The sequence below is a fragment of the Bombina bombina genome, chromosome 2, assembly GCF_027579735.1.
Source record: "Bombina bombina isolate aBomBom1 chromosome 2, aBomBom1.pri, whole genome shotgun sequence".
Lineage (NCBI taxonomy): Eukaryota > Metazoa > Chordata > Amphibia > Anura > Bombinatoridae > Bombina > Bombina bombina.
In genome coordinates, this window is record NC_069500.1 from 411,584,502 (window position 1) to 411,599,096 (window position 14,595).

General features: G+C 39.6%; 1 protein-coding gene across 1 annotated transcript in view; it reads left to right on the forward strand.

Annotated features, from left to right (window-relative positions):
* TXNRD2 (thioredoxin reductase 2) overlaps positions 1–14,595 on the forward strand; it is a 566,113-nt gene that overhangs the window by 314,909 nt on the left and 236,609 nt on the right. Inside the window, 7 exon segments of the mRNA XM_053701924.1 lie at positions 402–421; positions 1,213–1,217; positions 7,871–7,915; positions 7,917–7,958; positions 8,530–8,574; positions 8,576–8,614; positions 8,616–8,700. Coding sequence (XP_053557899.1) covers positions 402–421; positions 1,213–1,217; positions 7,871–7,915; positions 7,917–7,958; positions 8,530–8,574; positions 8,576–8,614; positions 8,616–8,700 — 281 coding nt within the window.

The window sequence follows — 14,595 nt, forward strand, 5'->3', positions numbered from 1 at the left end:
CTTAAAGTGCCCTCACATAATCTCAGCAGAGTAATATGATCAAATGGCAGTAGTTTAATAAAAAAAAAAGTCTCTCAAATTCTCATTCTTCTGAGGGATTTTCTGCCGTATTTCGTGCAGTAATTTATGTTTGAATTCCTCCATTATAACTTGTCAGTCCTGTAATTTTATTGCAGCATTAAGTGAAAGCAGATTCTTGCACTGTGTAAGTCTCCTCTACATCACTTTGTGCGTTCTGACTTTATGAGCTTGGAAGGCGTTCTGTTTACTATTTCCTTTCATAGAAGAGCAGATTACACCTCTAATCTTGTAATCGCATAATAATTAGGATATTATTGAGGTGTGGTGTTTTATGTGACAGCATTGCAATAAAGAATATTTTCTGTTTACTCTCTTGACAGATTGGTGGTTGGAGCCAGCTGTATCCTTTTACAATAAACCTGCTAGTTCTGACTGCTGATAAAGTGCTGAAAGTTATATTGTTCTCAGTCTGCTCTTTTCACACGTGTTTTTGCCTTCAGTTCAATTGAAAACTGCCAATACCTGAGTGGTAAGTGGCAATAGATATAACATAAAGCTGTTTACTCTGGCTTTCTTGGTTGTAAAAAAAAAAAAAAATGAATATTGCATCATGTCCCCTATGTGCACTTAAAATATATGAATTATTTAAAAAAATAAAATGATGGGCTACTTTCCCTAAGGAATACTTTTATTTAATTTGCAGATTGAGCCATGCTTCCTATTGGGCATTGACTGATTTGCTGTTATACACATGGCTACAGTTTGTATAATCCTGCATATGAATTACACTGTGTATAACTTCCTCCTGTACATGCTTTATTACTGAACTCAGTGTAAGGCGTAGTTGCCAACAATTTCAAAACAATTTCCAGGGTTATTTTGCAGCTCGGAAATCAAATAGCAGGTTATGTGAGTATTGAGCACCTCAACAGATGTTTTCCATAGATTGCTAGTTGTGCTTTTTCAAAGCAAACAGATTAAATGTTTTATTATTCTATATAATCTGTAAACTGCAGGAGATTCACAGTTGACATTTCATGAAATTAAAATATGTTGTTATTCTTATTCTGCTGTTCTAATATAAGGTTTAGGAAACTCGCACAATATACATATACTTAAGATCTCCACAAACCTTATGTCTGAATCCCAGTGTCGCACATTACCATGACGTCGCAACACACCTAAGGGTAGATGTTATAATATGAGACAGAAACCTGGAGAATTCATTCCACAGGGACAATGAAGCCAAAACAAAGACTGTCCCAGGAAAATAAGGTCAGTTTGCAAGTAGGATGTAGGGAATGTATAGACAATTTTAGAAATAGTAGGCTAGATTATTGAACAGACTCTCCCCTTCCTATATTTTTCTACAGTGTCCCATTTACTAAAGTCTGAGAAATAACATAATTTATGTAAGAACTTACCTGTATAATTCATTTCTTTCATATTGGCAAGAGTCCATGAGCTAGTGACTTAAGGGATTATACAATCCTACCAGGAGGGGCATAAGGTTTCCCAAAACTCAAAATTCCTATAAATACACCCTCACCACACCCACAAATCAGGTTTAACGAATAGCCCAAGAAGTGGGGGTGATAAGAAAAAAGTGTGAAAGCATAAAAAATAAGGAATTGGAATAATTGTGCTTTATACAAAAAAAATCATAACCACCATAGAAAAGGGTGGATCTCATGGACTCTTGCCAATATGAAAGAAATGAATTTATCAGGTAAGTTCCTTACATAAATTATGTTTTCTTTCATGTAATTGGCAAGAGTCCATGAGCTAGTGACGTATGGGATAGAAATACCCAAGATGTGGAACTCCACGCAAGAGGTCACTAGAGAGGGAGGGATAAAATAACAGCCATTTTCCGCTGAAAGAAATTAATCCACAACCCAAAATATAAGTTTATTCTCATAATGAAAAAGAAAAAACTTAAACATAAGCAGAGGAATCAAACTGAAACAGCTGCCTGAAAAACTTTTCTACCAAAAACTGCTTCCGAGAAGCAAATACATCAAAACCGGTCCGAATTTAGTAAATGTATGCAAAGAAGACCAAGTTGATGCTTTGCAAATCTGATCAACTAAAGCTTCATTCTTAAAAGCCACAAAGTGGAGACTGATCTAGAGAATAAGCTGTAATTATCTGAGGTGGGGCCTGACCCAACTCCAAATAAGCCCTGATGAATCAAAAGCTTTAACCAAGATGCCAAGGAAATGGCAGAAGCCTTCTGATCTTTCTAGAACCAGAAAGTTGACAAAATAGACTAAAAGTCTTCCTGAAATCTTTAGGTAAGCTATTCAACATATTTCAAAGCTCTTACCACATCCAAGAATGTAAGGATCTCTCCAAAGATTTTTAGGATTAGGACACAAAGAAGGGACAACAATTTCTCTATTAATGTTGTTAGAATTCACAAACCTTAGGTAGAAATTTAAATAAAGTCCGCAAAACTGCCTTATCCTGATGGAAAATCAGAAAAGGATATTCACAAGAAAGAGCAGATAATTTGGAAACTTCTCTAGCAGAAGAGATAGCCAAAAGTAACAACACTTTCCAAGAAAGTAGTTTTAATGTCCAAAAAATGCATAGGCTCAAACGGAGGAGCCCTGTAAAACCTTCAAACCACATTAAGATTCCAAGGAGGAGAGATTGATTTAATGACAGGCTTGATACGGACCAAAGCCTATCAAACAGTGAATATCAGGAAGCTTAGCAATCTCTTTCGGTGAAATAAACAGAGATTTGTCCCTTCAAGGAACTTGCAGACAAACCCTTATCCAAACCATCCTGAAGAAACTGTAAAAATTTCTAAGGAATTCTAAAAGAATGCAGGAGAATTTATGAGAAGAACACCATGAATTATGTCTTCCAAACTCGATAATAAATCTTCCTAGAAACAGATTTACAAGCCTGTTACATAGTATTAATCACGGAGTCAGATAAACCTCTATGACTAAGCACTAGGCGTTCAATTTCCTACCCTTCAAATTGTAATGATTTGAGATCCTGATGGAAAAAATTGACATTGAGACAGAAGGTCCTGGCCTTAATGGAAGTGGCAAAGGTTGGCAACTGGACATCCGAACAGATCCGCATACCAAAACTTGTGAGGCATGCTGGAGCTACCCAGCAACACAAGCGACTTGTTCCCACTGATGATTTTGGAGATCCACCTCTTGGAAGAAGAACTAGAGGTGGGAAAATATAAGCAGGTTGGTAACACCAACGGAACTGTTAACCGCATCCACCGCTTCCGCCCTGAGGATCCCTGGACCTGGACATTGTACCTGGGTAGTTTCTTCTTTAGATGGGAAGCCATCCAGATCTATTTCTGGAAGACCCCACATCTGAACAATCTGAGAAAACAATCTGCAGATGGAACGACCCACTCCCGGATGTAAAGTCAGACGGCTGAGATTATCCGCTTCCCCAATGGTCTATCCCTGGGATATGAACCGCAGAAATTAGGACAGGAGCTGGATTCCGCCCAAGCAAGCATCCGAGATACTTCTTTCATAGCTTGGGGACTGTGGAGTCCCACCCCCCTGAGGATTGACATATGCCCACAGTTGTGATATTGTCCTGTCTGAAAACAAATGAACGGTTCTCTCATCAACAGAGGCCAAACCTGAAGAGCCCTGAAAATAGCACGGATTTCTAAAATATTGATTGGTTAACCTCGCCTCTTGAGATTTCCAAACCCCTTGTGCTGTCAGGGATCCCCAGACAACTCCCCAACCCGAAAAACTTGCTATCTGTTGTGATCACAGTCCCCAGCCTGGGTACGAACAAAAGAGGACCCATTGAACTATACAATGGTGATCTACCCACCAAGTCAGAGAGAGTCGAACATTGGGATTTAAGGATATTAATTGTGATAGCTTTTATGTATAATCCCTGCATGATTGGTTCAGCATACAAAGCTGGAGAGGTCTCCTATGAAAGAACAAGCCAAATGTGGATTTGCGTCCAATGCTGCAGTCATGAGACCTAAAACTTCCATGAACATAGCTTACTGAAGGGAATGATATGAGACTGAAGGTTCCGACAAGCTGAAACCAATTTTAATCGTCTCTTGTCTGTTAGAGACAGAGTCATGTACACTGCCATCCATCTGGAAACCTAAAAGGTGACCCTTGTCTGATGAATCAAAGAAGCTTTTTGGTAAATTGATCCTCCAACATGTCTTTGAAGAAACAACTCTAGTTGATTCGTTTGAGATTCTGCAGAATGTAAAGACTGAGCTAGTACCAAGATATCATCCAAATAAGGAAACACTGCAATACCCCCGTTCTCTGATTACAGAGAGTAGGGGCAACCGAGAACCTTTGAAAAAGATCCTTGGAGCTTTCGCTAGGCCAAAGGGAAGAGCGACAAATTGGTAATGCTTGTCTAGAAAAAGAGAATCTCAGAAACTGTAAAGTGATCTGGATGAATCTGAATATGAAGATATCGCAATCCTGTAAGTCTATTGTGGACATATAATGCCCTTGCTGAAAAAAAGGCAGAATTGTTCTTATAGTCACCATTTTGAAAGTTGGCACTCTTACATAACAATCCAAAATTTTCAGATCCAGAACTGGCCTGAATGAATTTTCTTTCTTTGGGACAATGAATAGATTTGAATCAAAACCCCAGACCCCCTGTTCCCTGAAACAGACTGTATGATTACCCCTAAAAGCTCCAGGTCTGAAAACACTTCCAGAAAAGCCTGAGCCTTTACTGAATTTGCTGGGATGCGTGAGAGAAAAATTCTTCTCACAGATGGTCTTACTCTGAATCCTATTCGGTACCCTTGAGAGACAATAATGGGAATCCCAATGATTTTGGACAGAATCCTGCCCAAATGTTTTGGAAGAATCTTAATCTGCCCCCAACCAGCTGAGCTGGAATGAGGGCCGGACCTTCATGAAGACCTTGGGGGCTGGCTTTGGTGTCCTTAAATCGGTTTGGATCTTACTCCATCTTGAAGAATGTTTCCAATTGGAACCAGATTCTTGGGGAAGGATTAGGTTTCTATTCCTTATTTTGTCGAAAGGAACGAAAATGGATAGAAGCTTTGGATTTACCCTTGGTTCTTTTATCCTGAGGCAAAAAAAAAACTCCCTTCCCCCCAGTGACATTTGAAATAATTGAATCCACCTGAGAACCAAATAACTTATTACTTAGAAAGAATGAGATAGTAATCTAGACTTAGATACCATGTCAGCATTCTAATATTTGAGCCACAAAGATCTCTCTAGCTAAAATATAGCTAAAGACATAGATTTAACATACATTTTGATAATATAAAAAATGGCATCACAGATAAAACGATTAGCATGTTGAAGCAAGCGAGCAATGCTAGACAAATCAGGATCCATTTCCTGTTGTGCTAAACTTTCCAACCAGAAAGTTGATGCAGCTGCAACATCAGCTATAGAAATGGCAGGCCTGAGAAGATAGCCAGAATATAAATAAGCTTTCCTTAGATAAGATTCAAGTTTCCTATCTAAAGGGTAGAAGTACTATCTTTCATAGGAATTGTAGTACGTTTAGCAAGATTAGAAATAGCCCCATCAACTTTGGTTTCCCAAAACTCCAATCTAACTGCTGGCAAAGGATACGATTTTTTAAACCTTGAAGAAGGAATAAAAGAAGTACCAGGCCTATTCCATTCCTTAGAAATCATATCAGAAATAGCATCAGGAACTGGAAAAACCTCTGGAGTAACCACAGGAGGTTTATAAACAGAATTTAAACCTTTACTGGTTTTAATATCAAGAGGACTAGTTTCCTCAAATATCCAATTTAATCAACACCTCTTTTAACAAGGAACGATATACTCCCATTTTAAATAAGTAGATTTGTCAGTGTCAATATCTGAGGAAGGATCTTCTAAATCCGGATAGATCCTCATCAGAGGAGGATAATTCAGTATGTTGTGCAGTCATTTGAAATTTCACATCAACTTAATGAGAAGTTTTAAAAGACCTTTTACGGTTATTAGAAGGCGGGATGGCAGACAAATCCTTCTGAATCGCATCAGCAATAAAATCTTTTATATTCACAGGTATATCATGTACATTAGAGTGTTGAAGGAACAACAGGCATTGTACTATTACTGATGGACCACATTCTCTGCATGTAAAAGCTCATCATGACACTTTTTACATACCACAGCTGGAGATATAATCCAATTCTCCACAAATGTACAACAGATGCACTTAGCTTTGGTAGAACTGTTATCAGGCAAGCAGGATTCCAACAGTGGTTTCTGAGACAGGATCAGATTGAGACATCTTGCAAAGAGAAAAAAACAACATATAAAGCAAAATTATCAATTTCCTTATATGGCAGTTTCAGGAATGGGAAAAAAATGCAAACAGCATAGCCCTCTGACATAGAAAAAGGCAAGAGGCATATAGAAATGGGGTTTAAAATAATTAAATTATTTGGCGCCAAGTATGACGCACGATGCAAAACTGAAAATTTTTTGGCGCTAACAACATCCGGAAATGACACACTTGCGTCATTGAAGACGCAACCTTGTACAAGGAACTCAGCGTCAACTAAGACGCCAGGAATGCCGAATTTGCGTCATCGGACGTACCTTTGCGCCCAAAAAATCTTGCGCCATGAATAACGCAATAAACTTTGGCATTTTGCGCCCTCACGGGCCTAATTTTGCCCGCAAAATTTAATAAAAAAGCAGTCAAAAATGAAAAATGACTATACCCCAGGTAAGAAAAATATTTTCCTAAATATGTTTTTTTTTTTCTAAATATGAAACTGATAGTCTGCAAAAGGAAATATACCATACACCTGACTTCATGGCAAATATAAGTACAATACATATATTTAGTACTTTATATTAATGCATAAAGTGCCAAACCATAGCTGAGAGTGTCCTTAAGTAATATAAACATACTTACCGAAAAGAACACCCATTCCAAATATAGCAGATAGCCAAACTCAGTAATGAAACGGTTATCGGTAGAGGTAATGGAATATGAGAGTATATCGTCGACTGAATAAGGGCGAAAGGAAATGAATCTCTACAACTACGATAACAGACCAACATCTATGAACATAGATCTCCCGTGAGGAAACCATTGCATTCAATAGGTGATACTCCCTTCACATCCCTCTGACAGTCACTGTACTCTGAGAGGAATCGTCTTCAAAATGCTGAGAAGCGCATACCAAAGTAGAAAAACTTACTTCACCACCTCCATAGGGGGCTAAGTTTGTAAAACTGAATTGTGGGTGTGGTGAGGGGGTGTATTTATAGGTATTTTGAGGTTTGGGAAAACTTTGCCCCTCCCTGGTAGGATTGTATATCCCATACGTCACTAGCTCATGGACTCTTGACAATTACATGAAAGAAATTAAGATTTCACTGAATTATCTTCATAGAATAACGGGAATTGGAGAGGTTGAAGTAACCGTTAGTAAATTCAAGTGTTTGTGGCTACTAATTTTGTTGTAGATCTGATTTTGATCATTATGGAACCAATCAATGTGTTCTGTAAATACTCAACTTACTTTTTTACTTAAAGCTTTAATCATGTTTACGTGTTCAACAATTTTGAACAAATTAAAAAGGCTATAAATGACTGGGTGGGGCTAAATCTTATGGTCCTTCAAAGGCACTTTAACATCGAAAGGAGCAAATGCTTGCTACACCCTAAAAGTATGCAGATAAACTTGCCACGACTGACTTCCTGTTCAAGGATTTTTACTTATCTTTTATTGTCCCATAAAGCTATTATTGCACATTCTGTTTTCTTCTGGAGCTTTTCTCGTCCAATATTATGTATGCACTCTCCATAACGTACATGCTCCACCACAGATGTACTCATTGGAGTGTGCAGGGTTTTTGTCTGGAATTGGATTGGACACCCACAGCCATGGTGAGAAGTATACCTCTCAGGAGGGTTTGATCAGTATGTGCCCTTTTCTTTCCTAAACCTTTAATATAAATAGCTACATTCCTAGTAAACCCTAGTCAGAAAGATTTATTGTTTTTTTTCTGCTTTATACACCACATTTGTTTACCTTAAATGATTAATGTATGTTTATTACTTTCATTCTAGGTGTAATCTTAGCACAGTGGTCATTTTTGTTTAAAGGAAAATTTAGATCTTTGATTTAATATAATGCATTTAGAAAGTGTCATAAATTAATATCATTTTTTCATATAAAAATAATCAATCTGATCCTTAGGCTGTATAGCAGTCTACAGACCCATACTCTCTTCTACATTTCACATAATAGTATCATATTTGTATAATAAAGCTTGCTCTATCAAAATTATTTTATTTGTAATATATTTTTCAGTCCAATTTACATTGCACTGTCATATCTCAGTTTTTTTTATTTTCTAACCGTATTCCCTACCCCTCAATTGTATAGTTTTAGATTTTTCGAAGAACGTAATTACATTGTTTACTTGGATAGAACTAAGCTTCCCATATTCCATTTGCTAAGTATATTATCCCTCTGCTTTTGCCGCAGCAAATGGCTTCCCTGGTAACCGATTATATGGAGTCCTATGGCACAGAGATTTTTATGGAGGTGTACACCGTACCATGTAGAGAAGTTTGCTTAGTGGACAACTGAAAGTCACCTGGAACAACACAGATTCAGGGAAAGAGGAGGCAGACACATTTGATACAGTCATGTGGGGCTGTAGGTAAGACGAGTGTTTATTGGTTATGGGACAAAGATTCTGATTACATTTTTTTTTTAAACATATTATTTCATGACAACAGCAAAAAACAAATACATCCATACTTGTTGTTACTCAAGTTATAAAGTGTAAATGTGTAGGTTTCTAATCTAGACGTTAGATCATTTTAAAATAGTGTTTAAACTAATCTCTTTAAATGTGTGATATGAAACTTTGAATAAGCTTCTTTCTTCAGTCTTTAATAAAAAATGTATTTAACACTAAACAATAAATAAAATAAAAATCAATATATAGCTAGCAATAGCACACTACTTTTATCACAACTGTTACAGTGTGTTTCAATATAACCACACAAATATTACAAATGTAATTGTTTGACAAATGGATAAAGCCAATAATAATGCCTAAAGCCTATTGCTGTCCAAAGTTAAGTCCTGGGGCTTCAGTTGCCTGAAACCCACACGTTGCTCTCCCAATTTGGACATACTATTTCTTTCTATTTTTTGAATGCGTTTAAAATGTTTGTTAGTGCATTACTGTACATATTTCTCTAATATGAGGAGAGTCCACGGCATCATTCCTTACTATTTGGGAAATACCTGAACCTGGTCACTCAGGAGGAGCAAAGACACCCCAGGCCAAAGGCTTAAATACTCCCCCTACTTCCCTCATATCCCAGTCATTCTTTGCCTTTCGTCACAGGAGGCTGGCAGAGAAGTGTCAGAAGATTCGCAGTAGTTCCCTTATAAAGGGTATCTACCCATCGAAATGGGACTGGAGTTTTAAGTAGTCTGGGTCTGCCTCTCAGTGAGAGCATTGACAAATGTTAGAGTCTCGGAGATGCAGGGAGACTCTTTCTGCAAACCCATCCAGGACTTCGTATTTAACAGCTCCTAAGCAATCAGTGTTGACGGTTTTACTGCCTGCTTCCATCACTCAAGTCCATGTCAGGGGCGATGCTACAAGATTGTCAAACTTGAGAGGCTGTGTTTTTTGTTCCACGCGCATAGTTTCCAGTAAGATCGTTTAATTTTTTTTTCTATACATATGATAACGCAAAGAAAACAGGGTCACAGTGTGGCTTCTTTTATCTGTTTGCAATCAAGGGTTAATATCTCAGGAGGGGATTAATTGAAATAAGGGGGATAATCACATTATTTTATTTTATTATGATTATGCTGCGACATGTGTGAGATGTTGGAACGTACAGGTTTTACTTTCATTTTTGGAAGCTGCGCAGCCTGAAAGGCATTGGCACACTTTTTTTCCTATAGCAGGGACGGTCCCTGCATTGCGCACCATGTGACCGGGATGGTGGTTACACTGATTTCCTCTTTCCTGACCGTGGGATTTACCGGAGAAGCAGTTTCTCTGTTTGACCTGGGTCATAGGAGGTGGTGAGTGCCCCAGCCATTGGTGGTATAAAGAAGCCGTTTTATCTTATTAATCTATAGTCTGCTTTATAAACGGAAGCTATGAGGGATTCCTGATCGCTTTAGAGGGTACCTCCCTCTTTACCTAAATCTAATCCTGTCTATATTGTGAGGAGGCTACAGTATTACCCCGCCCTGCCTCAATTATGTTCCACATGCCATGATAAAGTAATCATGTCAAAGAAAGTTAATATGTTTGATACCAACGAGCCGTCCACCTCTGAGAGTCTCGCGTCCTGTGAGGTGTGCACCCCTACATCTCCTTATACACATGCAACATCCTGTAGCACTCCTAATCCTCTATCTGGAAGGTCCCTTTTTCCGCCAGACTTTGCTGAGCAATTACAAACGGCAGTGTCTGCAGCCTTTAGTGCTTTACCCCCCCCCACCCCCCGACCCTGCTAAGCGCAAGCGAAATGTTAATATTGCTAACCTTCCAGGGATCATCTACTAGCTTAATGGATTTATCTGATACAAGATTATCCGATGATGAAGACTTTAGATTTAGGATTGAGCATTTTACGCTTTCTGTTGAAGGAAGTTTTTGGCTACGTTAGAGGTTCCAGAGCCAAATTGCCTGAGGAACTTTGATTCATAGATTAGATAAGGTCTACGAGAACAATGTTGTACCACAAACTTTCCTAGTTCCCGTAAAGATGGCGAACATTATTAAGAATAAATGGGTATAGAGATTGGTTCTTCATTTTCCCCCTTCTTCCTTTAAAAAACTGTTACCGGCTTCCGACTCAATTGGAGCTGTGGGGCTCCATCCCCAAGGTGGATGGCACTATCTCCACGCTTGCTAAATCGCGATTACTATCCCTGCTTGAGGATAGTTTGTCCTTTTAAAAGAAGAGCCCATGGATAAGAAAATAGAAACTCGGTTAAGAAAGATGTTTCAACATACAGGATATTTGTTTCAACCGGCAGCGGCTGTGGCTGCTGGTTGCTAGAGCGGCTACCTACTGGTGCGACTCCTTATCTGAGTTGATAGAGGTAGAATGTCCCCTCTCAACGTGATTCAGGAAAGAATTAAGGCTTAAGGGTTGGCTAATTCTTTTATTTGTGATGCAAATTATTCGCCTGAATGCCAAGGCTTCTGGTTTTTCTGTTCAAGTCTGTAGGGCACTCTGGCTGAAGTCCTGGTCTGCAGCATACTGAATTCGAAGACAAGACTTCTTTCCCCTCCCATTTACAGGGAAATATTCCTATTTGTTCCAGGCATGGACTCCGATTATCCTCCACGGTTCCTGGAGGGGGCAAAGGTGCCTTTTTACCGCAGGATAAGAAGAACAAACCTAAGGGACAAGGTCCTAATTTTCGTTCAGATAAATCCCAACGTGAGCAGCCCTCCGCAAAGCCCGAGCAATCCAAGGGGACTTGGAAGCCGGCTCAGTTCTGGAATAAATCCAAGCAGAACAAGAAGCCCGCTGAGACAAAGTTGGCATGAAGGGGCGGCCCCCGATTCCGCTCTGGATCGCGTAGGGGGTAGACTGTCACTCTTTTTGGACGCTTGGTTTGGGGACGTACAAGGCCCATCAGTCCAGGAGGTCATTGCTCAGGGATTTCAAGTCTCATCCACCCAGGGGCAGATTCCTCTTGTCAAACTTTTCTTCAACGCCAGAAAAGAGAGAAGCCTTTCTGGGGTAAGTGAGGGATCTCTCCTTACTGGGAGTCATTGTCCCGGTACCTCTTACAGAAAGAGGTCTGGGGTGGGTACTATTCAAACCTTTTTGTGGTCTCAAAGAAGAAGGGAACTTTCTGCCTGATTCTGGACCTAACTGCTTAAACAAGTTCCTATCTGTCCCCTCATTCAAGATGGAGACAATAAGGTCCCATCCCTTCCCTTAGTTCCGGAAGGACAGGTTCAATGACCATGATAGACCTAAAGGATGCTTACCTTCCACGTTCCAATAACCAAGGAACACTTCAAGTTCCCCTAAGATTTGCGTTCCTGGACCAGCACTCAGAGTTTTTACGAAGGTTCTAGGGACTCTGCTTGCCAGTGGCCAGAACAGAGGTAATCCCCTCTCATTAAGGCTCTGATCAGGATCAGACCTATGTTTAGATCTAAACGCTCCACCTTGGAGTTTTGAATCTTGAATTTTTGCAACGAGCTCTGGGTGTGAACCTATGCATTTGGTTGACATCAAATTGTTGTCTTGGAAGGTTCTTTTCTATTGGCTATTGCATCAGCATGCAGAGTTCTGAAATGGCTGCCTTGAAATGTGAGCCTCCTTATCTGGTGTCCCCACTGATAGGCTGTTTTTACGTACCCGCTTGGGTTTTCTTCCTGAGGGTGGTGTCTGATCGTAACATTAATCAGGAGATTGTGGTTCCTTCCTTATATCTTAATCATTCCATAATCTTGATGTGGTTCGAGCTTTGAAGTTTTATCTTCAAGCTACTAAGGATTTTAGACAAACTTCTTTCTTGTTTGTTATCTAACTCTGGGAAGCGTAAGGGGTCTGAAGGCCTCTTCGACTTCCTTATCTTTTTGGTTGAGGAGTGTTATACGCTTTGCTTACGAGTCGAGCGGGACTTAGACCTCCTCAGGAGGATTACGACTCATTCCACTAGAGCAGTGGCTTTCTCTTGGGCCTTTAAGAATGAGGCCTCTATGGATCAAATTTGTAAGGTGGCTTCCTAGTCCTCCCTTACATACTTTTTCAAAGTTCTACAAATTTGACGTTTTCTGCCGTTCGGCGGGAAGCAGCTTTTGGGAGAAAGGTTTTGCAGTCTGTGGTGCCCTCAGATTAGGGTCTGCCTTTCTTTTACCCCTCCGTTATCATTCAGTGTTCTCTTAGAGCTTGGGTATAGTTTTCCCCAACAGTAAGGAATGATGCTGTGCGGACTCTCCTCATATTAAGAAGGAAAACATAAATTATGCTTACCTGATAATTTCAATTCCTTCTGTCTGAGGAACGTCCACGGCCCCCGCCCTTATACTCACGATGGTTTTAGTTCTAGTTTTCTCTCTTCCTGCGACCATTTATACCCTGATATTTCTCCTACTGTTCCTTGTTCCCTTGGCAGAGAAGGACTGGTTAATGAGGGAAGTAGGGGGAGTATTTAAGTCTTTGGCTGGGTGTCTTTGCCTTCTCCCTGGTGCCAGGTTCAGTATTTCCTAACAGGTAATGATGCCATGGACTTTCCTCATACAGAAGGAAATTGAAATTATCCGGTAAGCATAATTGTTTTTTGTTTCAGCTAACAAGATTTGTAAAAAATGTGTTCACTGTCCTTTGGCTGGATGGGAACACGCAGAGATATGTTATTTTGATGTTTAAAATATGGCTGGTCTAGCAGTGCTACTGCACATGAGTGACCAGTCCATTAAAGGGACAGTCTAGTCAAAATTAAACTTTCATGATTCAGATAGAGCATGCAATCTTAAGCAACTTTCTAATTTACTCTTATTATCTTTTTTTTCTTTGTTATCTTGGAATCTTTATTAGCGCTGCGGAATCTGTTGGCGCTCTACAAATGATGATAATAATAATAAAAGCAGGACTGTAAGCATAGGAGCTGGCCCCATTTTTGGTCCCCGTACCTGGGTAGCTGCTTTCTGATTGGTGTCTAAATGAAGCCCCAATCAGCAAGCGCTACCCAGGTGCTGAACTAAAAATGGGCTGGACTCCTAAATTTACATTCAAGAGAACAAAGAAAAATTGATAATAGGAGTAAATTAGAAAGTTGCTTAAAATTGCTGCTTTATCTGAATCATGAAAGTTTAATTTCTTTCTTAAAAACATGGTGAGTCCACGGATCAGCAATTACTGTTGGGAATACCACTCTGGCCCAGCAGGAGGAGGCAAAGAGCACCACAGCAAAGCTGTTAAGTATCACTTCCCCTTCCCACAACCCCCAGTCATTCTCTTTGCCTTCAGTGCAAGGAGGTGGTGAAGTTTAGGTGTAAGATTCTTCTATCAGATTTTGTTATTTTGATGCCAGAGCATGCCTTGTTTGATCTTCCCTATCTGCTGGGTCCTAGCTGTACTCCACATAAGTCTCTTCAGTAGGGCTGTGGTAGCTTTTAAGCAGTCAGGAACTTGTGGGGTGGGCCTCACTGTGGTTTCCTGACAAGTTGCTGCCCTCTAATAGAATACCAGAGTAGGCTTACTCTGTTTCTTCTTCGTTCCATAGGTCTATGTGAGGAGTGGCTTCCTCTCATGCCGGTGAGATGTCCTTCCTGTCGGACAGTGGTGCCGGGTAAGTGCCATTTTTGAACATTTTATTCAGATTATATACAATTTAGATTTGAGAGAGTAGGTTATATTGCCTGAACCAAAATATTCTGGTGCCCACCCTTGAAAAATAACATTATATTAAAGTCATACAGGAAGAATGTATTCTCACAACTTATAATAAAGTTGTGAAAAAAGCAAGGGAAAAACAAGGCACACATGTAATCGGTGAATAATCAAATATTTATTAATCCCAGACCACGTAATAGTG